Source organism: Pongo pygmaeus, chromosome X, assembly GCF_028885625.2.
Source record: "Pongo pygmaeus isolate AG05252 chromosome X, NHGRI_mPonPyg2-v2.0_pri, whole genome shotgun sequence".
Classification (NCBI taxonomy): Eukaryota; Metazoa; Chordata; class Mammalia; order Primates; family Hominidae; genus Pongo; species Pongo pygmaeus.
In genome coordinates, this window is record NC_072396.2 from 19,979,216 (window position 1) to 19,992,500 (window position 13,285).

The following is a 13,285-nucleotide window of genomic DNA, read 5'->3' on the forward strand; positions in this document are numbered from 1 at the left end:
CTACCTTAGCCTCCTGAGCAGCTGAGACTATAAGCACAAGCCATCATGCCTGGCTAATTTTTTTTTTTTTTTTTGTAGAGATGGGGTTTTGCCATGTTGCCCAGGCTGGTCTTGAACCCCTGAGCTCAAGTGATCTGCCCGCCTTGGCCTCCCAAAGTGCTGGGATTACAAGCATGAGCCACTGCGGCCGGCCCCAATTTTCCATTTCAAATCTTGTTTTACTCTTGTTATTTTGAGAAAATGGCAATCTATTATTTCATTCTGTGACAACACTTAACCTCTACTATATCTGGGAAAAAGACTTAGTGATGAGTAACTTAAAAGGCCCTTATAGTTTTTATTTAACAAACCAATTTTTTACAGCACTTACAGTGTGCCAGGCACTCTCCCAAGAACCTCAGACGTGATGGCTCATTTAATGGTTATTAATCAAGCACAGGTAAATATAAATAAGAATGGAGCTTACTATGCCGGGGGAACAAAGTTACAAGACTTTATCAGGCTTAATGAAGACTGGCCTTCATTCACAACAATGCATCCTTGGGATGCTGGGTTGAAAGGCTGCTGGGGAGAGAGTAGGTGCATTTCCACAGAGACCATGAAGCTTCCTCCCGAAAAGGAATCAGAATCCTACCACTGTTTGCCGATGTCTACTACAAGCACATGCTATATACCCGAGAAATGTATCCATATGTGTAGAAAAAGCAAGTAGAGCAATGTCCATAGCAGCGCTGTTCTCAGTATCCCCAAACTGCAAACAACCTAGAGGCTCATCAGCAGTAAAACAGATGATTGTGGCATACCTATACCAAGGACTACACGACGGCAATGAGAATGAACAAACCACTAATACACACAACCGCATAGATGAATCTCGCGAACACGACGATGAATGACACAAAAGAGTGCACACTGTGTGATTCCATTTATGTGAAGTTCAAGGACAAGCCAAACTCATCTATGGAGACAGAGGCCATAACAGTGGTCACCTATGGAGGGGTTAAGGATTGCCTGCAAAGGAGCACAAGTGAACTTCTGGGGTGATGGAAACATTTTATTTTTTGATGGGAGTGTTGTTTCCATGTGTATAGCCAATTATCAAACACAAATGATATACTTAAGATCTGTGCATTTCACTGACTGCAAATTTTACCCTGATTTAAAAAAGAGATGTGACCTCGTATGTGTTACAAGATACATGAAGCCGGGGGTGCCTGTTTTGCTGCCGTCATAAGCTATTAGGATGGATTGATGTGTTCAATCTCACAGCTAGAATGTGTATTCCAAATACAAAGTCCCTGAGGACAAAGACTGGGCCTTGTCCATCTTCATAACCTTGGCATTTAGCACATGACCTGGCTGATACTCGATGTTGAATGAAAGAAGGAAGCAGAATTCAACGGGTGGCATGTTTCAAAACCCTGTACATACATTATCGTTCTTACCTATTCAGTGCAAATGCATAGTGGAATTTAATGTTATGCTGATCGGCCAAATCACACGTAGGCAGCATCTCCAGTGTTTCTACCAGCTTCACCATCGCATCATAGTCCTGTTGGCAAGAGGTCCCAAAGTGAGCAAGAGAGGAAACACAGCTCTTCACTGATTTTTCTGAATTGTTATAAACAGGAGACAGCCTCCGCACTTAGACAGGCCCTTCCTTACAAAGGGCATTTAGTGAAGTAACTTGTAGCCTTTAATAGGAGGGAAGAAGACCAGAAAATAAGATGGATGACAGAGAGAAGAACAGAGAAGGAATCCCTGCTATCAAACGGCATGAAGCATCCAAAGGCAACAAAAGTAAATGAGCTCAGCAGCCAGGAAACAGCTGAGTGTAGGAGAGTTAACAACATCAGCAGAGGCTGGGCGTGGTGGCTCACACCTGTAATCCCAGCACTTTGAGAGGCTGAGGTGGGTGGATCACTTGAAGTCAGGAGTTTGAGACTAGCCTGGCCAACATGGTGAAACCCTGTCTCTACTAAAAATACAAAATATAGCTGGGCATGGTGGCGGGCGCCTGGAATCCCAGCTACTCGAGAGGCTGATGCAGGAGAATTGATTGAACCTGAGAGGCAGAGGTTGCAGTGAGCCAAGATTGTGCCATTGCATTCCAGCCTGGGCAACAGAGCAAGACTCCGTCTGTCTCAGAATCAAAAACAAAATAAAAAAACAGTATCAGCAGAGATGTGTGTTAAAGTGAGCTGGACAAATACACACAAGCAAACTTCCAGTCAAAGCACATAGATTCCAGTCCTTCCTATTTTGCCAGAATCAAATACATTAATCTAAACTAGTGTTTCTCAACCTTGGGACTAGTGACATTTCTGGACCATAATTCTCTGTTGTGGGAGCTGTCCTGGGCACTGTAGGATGCTGGCCTTGACCCACTGGAAGCCACAGCACACCAACCCCCTCATGCCCCACACACGCACTTAGTTTTTACAACTGAAAATGTCTCCAGACACTGCCAAAAAAGTCCTTGGGTTGAGAACCACTGCTCTAAACTCTGCATAATTACCTGGGGAAAAATTGCAACCATGCTTGTCTCAGCCAAGCCCCCTCTTAGCAGTGCCACCTGTTACTCTTTCAGCCAGGCTTAGAATCATTGGAACTGGCCAACTTGCTGACAGCCAGCCATGGTCAGCAGAACAGGGCTTCCCACTGAAATGCCATGCCTGTGCTGTGGCTCTGCGCCTTGATGCTGCTGCCCCAGGAGGGAGAAGGCAGGGTATTCCAAGAACCTCTTGGCCTAACTTTGAGCATGAATGAAAGGTTATGAAAAGAAGGGATACATGAAGGGAAGGACAAAAAGCAGCAGCTCGAGGGAAGAAAGGCTTCAAGAAAAGCCATTCCCATGTTCTTGTCCTGGGAGACATAACCTAATCATTATCATCGTCCCTAGTAGCAACTGCTATTAAAATCAGCTAGCTGGCCAGGCACGGTGGCTCACGCCTGTAATCCCAGCACTCTGGGAGGCCGAGGCAGATGGATCACCTGAGGTCAGGAGTTTGAGATCAGCCTGCCCAACATGGTGAAACCCCGTCCCTACTAAAAATAAAAAAGTTAGCCAGGCAAGGTGGCAGGCACCTGTAATCCCAGCTACTGGGAAGGCTGAGGCAGGAGAATTGCTTGAACCTGGGAGTTGGAGGTTGCAGTGAGCTGAGATCACACCACTGCACTCCAGCCTGGGTAATAGAGCAAGACCCTGTCTCAATAAATAAATAAATAGATAAAAATTTGAAAAACAGAAATAAAATAAAATCAGCTAGCTGCATCTGTTTATCACCAGGGGCAGGAGTTCCTTACTGGTTGACTCTGTTTTGGTCCAGGTCATAAATGGACGCCTCCATCACTTCAATTTAAAGACTTCTAGCCAACAACTCTCAACATGGCTTTGTGGAATTCTACGAGTAAGGTACATGATTCTGCGTTCCTCCAAAGGGAAGGCAGGCAAGACATCCTTAGAGATGGCTCAATGGCATTCAACTTGGAGGGAGGAAACGCTCAATTTCCTTCACGGAACCACAGACCAAAAGCCCAGTCTCAGAACTCTCCTGTAGCTTCTGATGCTTGTCTCAGAATAAACATCTACATTCCCTGGGTCCTGAATGTGTTTCTGCTACTCCTGTTCTCCCTGTCACTGATGTATGGTGATAAACAAAGGAGGAAGTGACAAAAGCCTAAAGGAAGTTGCACAGCAGAGGGGTTAGGAACAAGGACAACGGAGCCAGTCAGTCTCAGTCTGAATCCTGACCTAACCAATTGCTGTGTGACCTTGGGCAAGTTACTTAACCGCTCTGTGCCTCAGTTTCCTCATGTGTAAAATGGGGATAATCAGAGTATACATATCCCATATAGGGTTAAGAGGATTAAATGAATTCGGGTTTGTCAAAGGGCTTGGAACAACGCCTAGCGTAAAGTTCATATAAACTTAAATTCTTGGCTCCTTCTGCCAGTCCTGTTTATGACATCTCTTCTTGTTGGAGTGGTCACACCAGCCCCAATGTGACAAAACCTTCTCCAAATTTCTACCACAACAGATAAGCTGGATGACCTATGACCTAGCCACATACCATTTGTCTATAAAACGGCCACCTCTGGCCGGGCACAGTGGCTCATGCCTGTAATCCCAGCACTTTGGGAGGCCGAGGCGGGTGGATCACCTGAGGTCAGGAGTTTGAGACCAGCCTGACCAACATGGTGAAAACCTCATTTCTACTAAAAATATAAAATTATCTGGGCATGGTGGCGCATGCCTGTAATCACAGCTACTCAGGAGGCTGAGGCAGGAGAACAGCTTGAACCCAGGAGGCTGAGACTGCAGTGAGCCGAGATCGCACCACTGCACTCCAGCCTGGGCAACAAGGGCAAAACTCCATCTCAAACAAAAAACAAAAACAAAAAAGAAAAACAAAACCCAGCCACCTCACCACATACTGAGTATACAAATACTTCACAAGAAGTTCCTCAAGCCAAGGAAGAACGTAGCATATGTGAGCCTCGGCTAGGTGGATTTCATACCTGGATATCACGGTAGGACAGGAGTAAGTTAATGATGATGTCTGAGGTCAGAACCTCAGTATTATCCATGCGGAGCTTGATCCGAGCTAGCTCCTTCGCCAGTTCCTCACCTTGGTATTTCTCTCTGGCTTTCCGGATGTCATTTAACAAGGTTTCTTTGTAATAAACACTATAGAAAGAAAAACACAAAAACCTCCAGTCACATCTACATGCACCCAGGACTGTCTTGCGCCCAAAATGGTTCTCATTGACGTGACTTAGGCTAACACATAGGGACCTCGGCCCAGACCTGAGCCTCCCTGCACCAGCAAACAGGAGATGCTTTCTACTTATTCACATTTTATAGACCGATGAATGACAAATAAAAATCAGTCCATTCAACCTTGAAGATACTTTCAAAGGTGACTCCCGTCTGTACTTGGACAACACACAGAACTTGCAGCCAACCAAACCCACTGTCTCTGGCATTTTCAAACATACAGAGGGCGAGAAGGTACCTTCCTTTTGTATTCATTTTTGCCACTAGTAACAAAACCAAACAGAGCTCCAAAACCCATGAAACATACATGAGAATGCCTTTCAAATGAATTTCTCTATCAGGTGTCTCTCATTAGTAGTCATGAAGCTTTCCCCAATTGAGGTGAGGGCTGGAAACTGGTGTTGTATCCCTGAGCAATACAAGATGGGACACACAGAGGTCATGCCTGGACACTTACGGACAGCCTTGCTCTCCTCACCATATTGAACGGCCAGAATGCTCTTTTTTATTTATTTTATTTTTTTATTTTATTTATTTTTTTGAGATGGAGTCTCCCTCTGTCACCCAGGCTGGAGTGCAGTGGTGCAATCTTAGCTCACTGCAACCTCCACCTCCCTGGTTCAAGCGATTCTCCTGCCTCAGCCTCCCAAGTAGCTGGGACTATAGGCATGTGCCACCACACCTGGCTAATTTTTGTATTTCTATTAGAGATGGGGTTTCTTTCCTTTTTTTTTTTTTTCTTTTTCTTAAGACGGAGTCTCGCACTTTTGCCCAGGCTGGAGTACAGTGGCACAATCTTGGCTCACTGCAAGCTCCGCCTCCCAGGTTCACGCCATTCTCTTGCCTCAGCCTCCTGAGTAGCTGGGACCATAGGCGCCCGCCACCATGCCCAGTTAAATTTTTGTATTTTTAGTAGAGATGGGGTTTCACCATGTTAGCCAGGATGGTCTCGATCTCCTGACCTCGTGATCCACCCGCCTCGGCCTCCCAAAGTGCTGGGATTACAGGCGTGAGCCACCGCACCTGGCCAGAGATGGGGTTTCACCATGTTGGCCAGGCTGGTCTCAAACTCCTGGACTCAAGTGATCCACCTGCCTCAGCCTTCCAAAATGCTGGGATTACAGGCATGAGCCACCATGCCTGGACCCGAGAATGGTTTTCTAATGGAAAACACAAAACTTCCTTCAGGTGAGCACCTAGATAAGCACGAGGAAGCTTAAAAACACTTAAAGCAGTTAAATTCACACTGGAATATCACCATAGTCTCTTGAAGAGCCAATGCTATTATCCGGTATTTGGTTTAAAACCTTGAAAAATGACCTAACTTGGTATACAGAAGTTGAGTTACAACAACCATAGATTGATTTAAAATATCTTGTCTATTTTCCATAGGAATTTTTAAGTGGAAGTAGGACACTGCCAAACAGTAATACTGTCTTCCCATTAAGAAGCTGAAATGGGGCCAGGCATAGTGGCTCAGGCCTATAATCTCAGCACTTTTGGAGGCCAAGACAAGAGGATTACCTGAGCTTAGGAGTTCAAGACCAGCCTAGCCAACGGGGTGAAACCCCGTCTCTACTAAAAATACAAAAACTAGCTGGGCTTGGTGGTGGTGGGTGCCTGTAATTCCAGCTACTTGGGACGTCGAGGCAGGAGAATTGCTTGAACCCAGGAGGCAGAGGTTGCAGTGAACTGAGATCGCACGACTACACTCCAGCCTGGGCGACAGAGTGAGACTCGGTCTTAAAAAAAAAAAAAACAAAAAACAAAAAAAAACACACACACACACGCACACACACAAAACGAAGCTGAAATGGTCTAACTGCAGAGTGTAAAATTAGGCTGTTCATTAAAAAGACAGTAAGCTAAATTTGATAATAGTCTTCAGAGAGAGAAAAACAACATGAGATAGGATAAGAACAAATGGTGCCTACTTTCAATAATTACAAAACAATGCCAAATATGTGTGCATACAGTACATAACCTGGTCCAATGCTCACAAGAGGACCTCCATTAACATTAAAGAATGAAGTGACGCACATAGCAGGGGTTCTGATAGAAAAATATCAATGCATTGCTTTAGTTTTCTATTTCCTTATTTGTTAATTGCCATCATCCCAATAATGAACAAAATTAGCAGATTCTGCCAGTGTTTAAAAGTCTGTCACTAATTGAATGAGTCATTAAGTTGGATGCCAGCCATTGGCCATTTGGTGGACTATAAAGGCACTGAAGCTATTAAAGTGTTATTAGGTTAGCCCTATAAGTAAAAAGTTATACTTCAGCCTTATTTTTCAAGGGTAAGTCTGAAAAATAATTTTAATAAACTAAGAAACCTAAGAAGAACAGTACCTTTTAGGTAAATTAAACACTGGTTTGAGTATGGCTTGGGGACATCAGATATGTAATAAGCATGCAGCCATTTCTGCCCCTGTAACCAAGGAAGATGTTGCTGATCAATGAGCACTTGGAAATGGCTTCCAAGCCATTCCAGCACAGGACTCAAGATAGACTTTATAAATCTATCAGAGCTGGCGCTTGAGCTCAAAACTTCCTTTCCATCTGTGTTATAGATGTTTTAAACTATAAGCACCACTTCCCCTCTTACTAACTGCTGCCAGACACTGCCAGTTCATAGGGTGGAATCCACCATAGGTATTTCAAGCCCTTTGAAATTAAATGAAATCACAAGAGTTGTCTGCCTACTGATACATACACACACTGAGTGAGAAACAAACTTGAATCCATGTCTTGCAAAGACCTAAATCATCTGGCAGATCTAGCCAATCTACTCCTCGTCAGCCTGAAAATATGGTATTGGGAGAGCTTTCTATAAAACTTCACTCAAGTGTTTGTTTTGCAATCAGACAACAGTTAGCAAGGCATGACTGCATGAGGTTTTCCAGGAATGTGCCACAAAATGTCCCCCATTTGCTATGTTGGCATGTGGTCACACATGTTTAGGTTTCCAATCTCCTTTTCCATTAAAGTCTGTAGAAGAAGGTCTGTATCCAGAGAAGAGGTGACGGGATAGAAAAGGAGACCATTAACAAGTGTGTCCCTTGTACCAACACTACAATAGAACACTCCGCAGTTCAGGGTGCCACTATTTAAGCCACAGTGTGACAGGAGGTCCTCTACATTTCATTTCAGGTCAGCTCTGCCAGTGTTTGGGATTTTCATTTGTTTTGGAAGGACAAATCCTTCTCCTTGTGACACAACTTACGGGAATAAATCCTTTAAATTGGCTGCAAGCAAAATAACTGGATCCTTTGGTTAAGAAGAATAATTTTTCTGTCTTTTACTTTCACAATAATAATATTTGAAGGTATGGTTTCTTGAGCACTGAGGCTCCAATAGGTGAGCTATTTCAGTGCTACACAGGTAGGAATCACCTAAGCCAAGATTCCAATCTAAACCTATTCACTTCTGCATATTTCACCTCACCTAACCTAAATCTAAAGAGAACACAGCACAGTACATCCTGAGGATAGCTGCAGCTCCACTCAACGCACGAAGGCTTTTAAAGCACAAGAGCGTAAGGTCAGAATGACCTTGCTGAGATATATGAAGAGCCCCAACAGCCACGCAAGTGTAAAGCCATGCTCAGAAATCATCTTGAAACACAGGATCTCAGAGCTGAAAGAGATCATTAAAAAAAAAAATCACTGACAACTTCCTATAAGTTGTCTTATCTAGAAGAGAGAGAACAGTCAGAGAAAAGAGAAGTTACATGTCAAGATCAAACAGGGAGTCAGGGCCAGACACAGGCTCAATCCCGACTTCTTAACTCCAGTTCTATTCTCTTTTGGTTTCATTTCAGTGGCCCAGCTAAGTGAGCCAGTAAGGGACAATAGTGGGTTATCCAGCAACTCTGTTCATTTGAAGGTGTACCGCTTCCCTGAAAGAAACGGGGACATTTTGGTGAGTCTCCAGGGGTTATTGGTGGCAGATGCGAATTACCATGAGGTCACGTGGATATCCTTAAGGAGGCTAATGAACCTGTCCACCAAAGGCATGCACAGCGGGCCCAAGATGTTGTCCCAGTTGGGCTGCATGTACTCGGAGGCTCGTCTCTGGGCATCACTCTCGCAGCAAAAATAATCAGCGCACGGTGTCACGATGTATGGGATGAAATAATAATTTCCACTGGATGCCTGGAAAAAAGAAACAAAGATGTTCCAGAAAGTAACTGATGTGGAAGTGTAGGCTCTGGGCAGATGGGGCCTGGTGGGACAGGCACGGAGAAAATACCTGAGGATGAAAACAATTCGTTCAATACGACTACAGATCTATTAGGCACAAAACAGGAAACCACTCGATTTCAAAAGCTCTACCACGTAGATATATGACAAAAATTTGGTTTCAAATACTGAACTGATCCGTATGTATCTCTGAACTTCACTGGCAGAAATTTTAGGGTTTTAAATCTCAGAAATCACATTGTTTCATTATATGTACCCAAAATCAGAGGGAACATGAACCTCCTGATAAGCAAGGATTGCAACATGGCATATTGTTTTTTCTTTCAGCATAGATGAAAAAGGCATATTATTTGATCATTTAAGTATAGGTGAGCTATTATAAACTTTGTGGAATAAAAATTGTTTTGTAGGAAGCATATATTAATTAATATAATGAGTCTCAGATCTCTTCTGCTTTTTGAGACAGGATCTTGCTCTGTCACCCAGACTGGAGTGCAGTGGTGCGAACATGGCTCACTGCAGCCTCAACCTCCCAGGCTCAAATAATCCTCCCACCTCAGCCTCCCTAGTAGCTGGGACTACAGGTGCGTGCCACCATGCTCACCTAATATTTCTATTATTTTGTAGAGATTGGGGTTTTGCCATGTTGCCCAGGCTGGGCTCAAACTCCTGGGCTCAAACAATCCGCCCACCTCAACCTCCCAAAGTGCTGGGATTACAGGCTTCAGCCACCATATCTGGCCTAAATTTCGTATTTTTACATGTCCTGAAATCATCATCTTATTTTGTTATTTCCAACCATTAAAAAATGTAAGAACCATTCTTAGCTCCCAGGACATACAGAAACAGGTGACAAGTCAATGTTGCCTTAGACAAAGCTTCTGATATTCTATTATCCCTGAAAATAGGGTTGGTTTTCTGAGAATACTTACACCCTGCTGCAAAGCAGCAGCTGGAGACCATCCTTGTGGGTACCAGCTATTGGTATTAAGCCTGTCAAAACACAAATACTGGCCAGGCACGGTGGCTCACGCCTGTAACCCCAGCACTTTGGAAGGCAGAGGTGAGTGGATCATTTGAGGTCAGGAGTTTGAGACCAGCCTGGCCAACATGGTGAAACCCCATCTCTACTAAAAAAAAAAAAAAAAAAAAAAAAAAAAAAAAATTAACCAGGTGTGGTAGCACATGCCTATAGTCCCAGCTACTCAGGAGGCTGAGGCAGGACAATCACTTGAACCCAGGAGGTAGAGGTTGCATTGAGCCTAGATTGCACCACTGCCCTCCAGCCTGGGCGACAGAGCAAGACTACATAAAAAATAAAACAAAACCCCACGAATACCAGTGTTGTAAGTAGAAAGGGTAAAAATTCTGGTGTGTGTGTGTGTGTGTCTGTGTGTGAGATAAGTGGGGTAGCAGGCTCCTATCTACTTCTTCACAACCACTAGGAATTGCCTATCCCACAGGAACAAAGACTCTTCGCTCCCTGTGGTACTTTTTTTTTTTTTTTTTTTTTTTTTTTTTTTTTGAGACAAGGTCCTGCTCTGTCACCCAGGCTGCAGTGTGGTGGCGCAATCACAGCTCACTGTAGTCTCAAACTCCTGGGCTCAAGCGATCCTCCTGCCTTGGCCTCCCAAAGGGTTGGGATTACAGGTGTAAGCCACTACACCTGGCCTTGTAATACTTTCAAGTTCTTAAAGAGACACAAATCACTCAGCATTAAGGTTTTGGTAAGTTAGAGGTAAATTTCTCCCTCGTCCATGCCAAGAAAGCCATGTTCCTAGACTAAATTAAATGCCATTTACATATTCAAAAGTTAACCTTTCTTTCTTCTACCTTGATATGGTTAGGCTTTGTGTCCCTACCCAAATCTCATCTTGAATTGTAATCTCCGTAATCCCCATGTGTCAAGGTAGAGACCAGGTGGAGGTAACTGGATCATCAGGGGCAGTTTCCCCCATGCTGTTCTCCTGATAGTGAGTGAATTCTCATGAGACCTGATAGTTTTATAAGGGGCTCTTCCCCCTTTGCTAGGCACTTCTCCTTCCTGCCGCCTTGTGAAGAAGGTATCTTGCCCCCAGCTCCCCCTTCCACCATGATTGTAAGTTTCCTGAGGCCTCCCCAGCCACGCTGAACTGTCAGTGAATTAAACCTGTTTCCTTTACAAATTACCCAGTCTTAGACAGTTCTTTATAACACTATGAAAATGGACTAATACACACCTGAAATTGGTTGACTTTATGGTCAAAGACTTCCTAGTTCAGACAGAGGGAGAAAAGGACTGTGTGGATCAGTGAGGTCTAGAAGGAAAAATACCTTTGAAGAAACGTCATTTGTTATTTTCAAAAAGTTAAAGCTGAACTGGAAGTGTAAGGAGCTTCCCAGATCCTATCCCCGGAAAGACAACCATAACTGATGAAAATTCTTTTTAAACAACCATTTAAAGCAAGCTTGTCCAACTGTGGCCCATGGACCACATATGGCCCAGGATGGCTTTGAATGTGGCCCAACACAAATTTGTAAACTTTCTTAAAACATTATGAGATTTACACACAAACTTTTTTTTTAATAGCTCATCAGTTACTGTATTTTACATGTGGCCCAAACAATTCTTCTTCCTCCAATGTGGCCCAGCAAAGCCAAAAGATTGAACACCCCTGATATAAAGTCTCTATAAGCTGTCCTGAGGGCATGTAGCAAATGGAAAAACATTTTATTCAAGAAAATCTAAATCTTGGTAGTAACAGTAAGATTCTGCAGCATTTGGGCCATAAACCGCCCCCCGCCCCCATACCCAGCCCAGAGTGACTGAAGTTCTACTCTAAGTAGGTGTGGCCAAGACAAAAGGGCTCCCTCTTGTCCCTGGTCCAGAGTCACTGTTTCTCCTTAGAAGACCAGGCCACCAACATTCTTATCCTTCGCAGCCTGATATTGTAGAAGCTCTAATTCCAGGCAAGTGTGGTCAAGATGACCAGGGCTCCCTTGCTCTACCCTAGGCAAAACAGGCCAAGAGACTGGGCGCAGTGGCTCACACCTGTAATTCCAGCACTTTGGGAGGCCGAGGTGGGTGGATCACAAGGTCAGGAGTTCGAGACCAGCCTGGCCAACATGGTGAAACCCCCTCCCTACTAAAAATACAAAAATTAGCCAGGTGTGCTGGCAGGCACCTGTAATCCCAACTACTTGGGAGGTTGAGGCAGGAGAATTGCTTAAACCCGGGAGGCAGAGGTGGCAGTGAACCAAGATCTTACCACTGCACTCCAACCTGGGCAACAGAGCAAGACTCCGTCTCAAAACAAAACAAAAACAAAGAAACAAACAAAAAACAGGCCAAGAATGCTGAAACTTGATTGTCCCTGCCCCAGCTCCCTCACAGAATGAAGGTTCTATGCCAAGAGAGGGAAGCTGAAAAGACCAGAGGCTGTTGCCCCTAGCCAGCACCCCACTCACAGAGCAGAGTGTCACCCCAAGAGAAGCAGACTGCTGTTTCCACTGCCATCTCCACAGCAGTGGTACAGAGCTTTGACCAGGGGAAAGGCAGGCTGTAAGAACTGCAGCTCTTCACAAGGAGAGTGACTCCATGCGGAATGTGCCATGGGGAAGTTCAAGCTCATGAGTGCTGTATAAAACATCATGGAGATTTTGGTGGTTGGCAATTAAGAGAAGGCTGGTAGCTCTGTGACAGGAATATGTAAAGGGTAGACCAGCTAGAAGTTTAACAGCGAGAACTGGGAAAGAGACAGCTAGGAGGAACCTTCCTGAGGTCAGAGCAAGCCTTAGGGATTAGATTTAAGGACTATTCCTGAAAAACTTTAATTGTATCAAACTGTGGAACAATTATGCCTCAAGGTATTGTCAAAAACAATATAACAATCAGCTAAGGAGGGAGACTAACAACTCAGTGTAATACCAGTTGTGTAAGACCAATACAGAAGATTAGTCAGAAACTTAACAGGGAGATCAGGAAAACAGTCAAAGAGAGCCTAGCTGCAACTACTGTCATTCCTGGGTGAGGATACAAGCGTCAGAATAACTGTGCGCATGCCCAAGAGTGTGCCCTTTAAGAAGTGACATCATATGAACTTTAAAGTAGTTTTTTCCAATTCTGTGAAGAAAGTCATTGGTAGCTTGATAGGGATGGCGCTGAATCTATAAATTACCTTGGGCAGTATGGCCATTTTCACGATATTGATTCTTCCTACCCATCAGCATGGAATGTTCTTCCATTTGTTTGTATCCTCTTTTATTTCATCGAGCAGTGGTTTGTAGATCTCCTTGAAGAGGTCCTTCACATCCCTTGTAA

The 13,285-nt window shown here is 44.2% G+C and overlaps 1 protein-coding gene across 1 annotated transcript in view; it reads right to left on the reverse strand.

The window, feature by feature from the left end:
- The window catches only part of MAP3K15 (mitogen-activated protein kinase kinase kinase 15), a 157,229-nt gene that overhangs the window by 103,182 nt on the left and 40,762 nt on the right, over positions 1 to 13,285 (reverse strand). The window contains exons 4-6 of the mRNA XM_054471806.2: positions 8,744 to 8,937; positions 4,522 to 4,690; positions 1,446 to 1,552 (exon numbers count right to left, since the gene is read on the reverse strand). Of these exons, the coding sequence (XP_054327781.1) occupies positions 1,446 to 1,552; positions 4,522 to 4,690; positions 8,744 to 8,937 (470 nt within the window). The remainder of the gene's footprint in view (positions 1 to 1,445; positions 1,553 to 4,521; positions 4,691 to 8,743; positions 8,938 to 13,285) is intronic.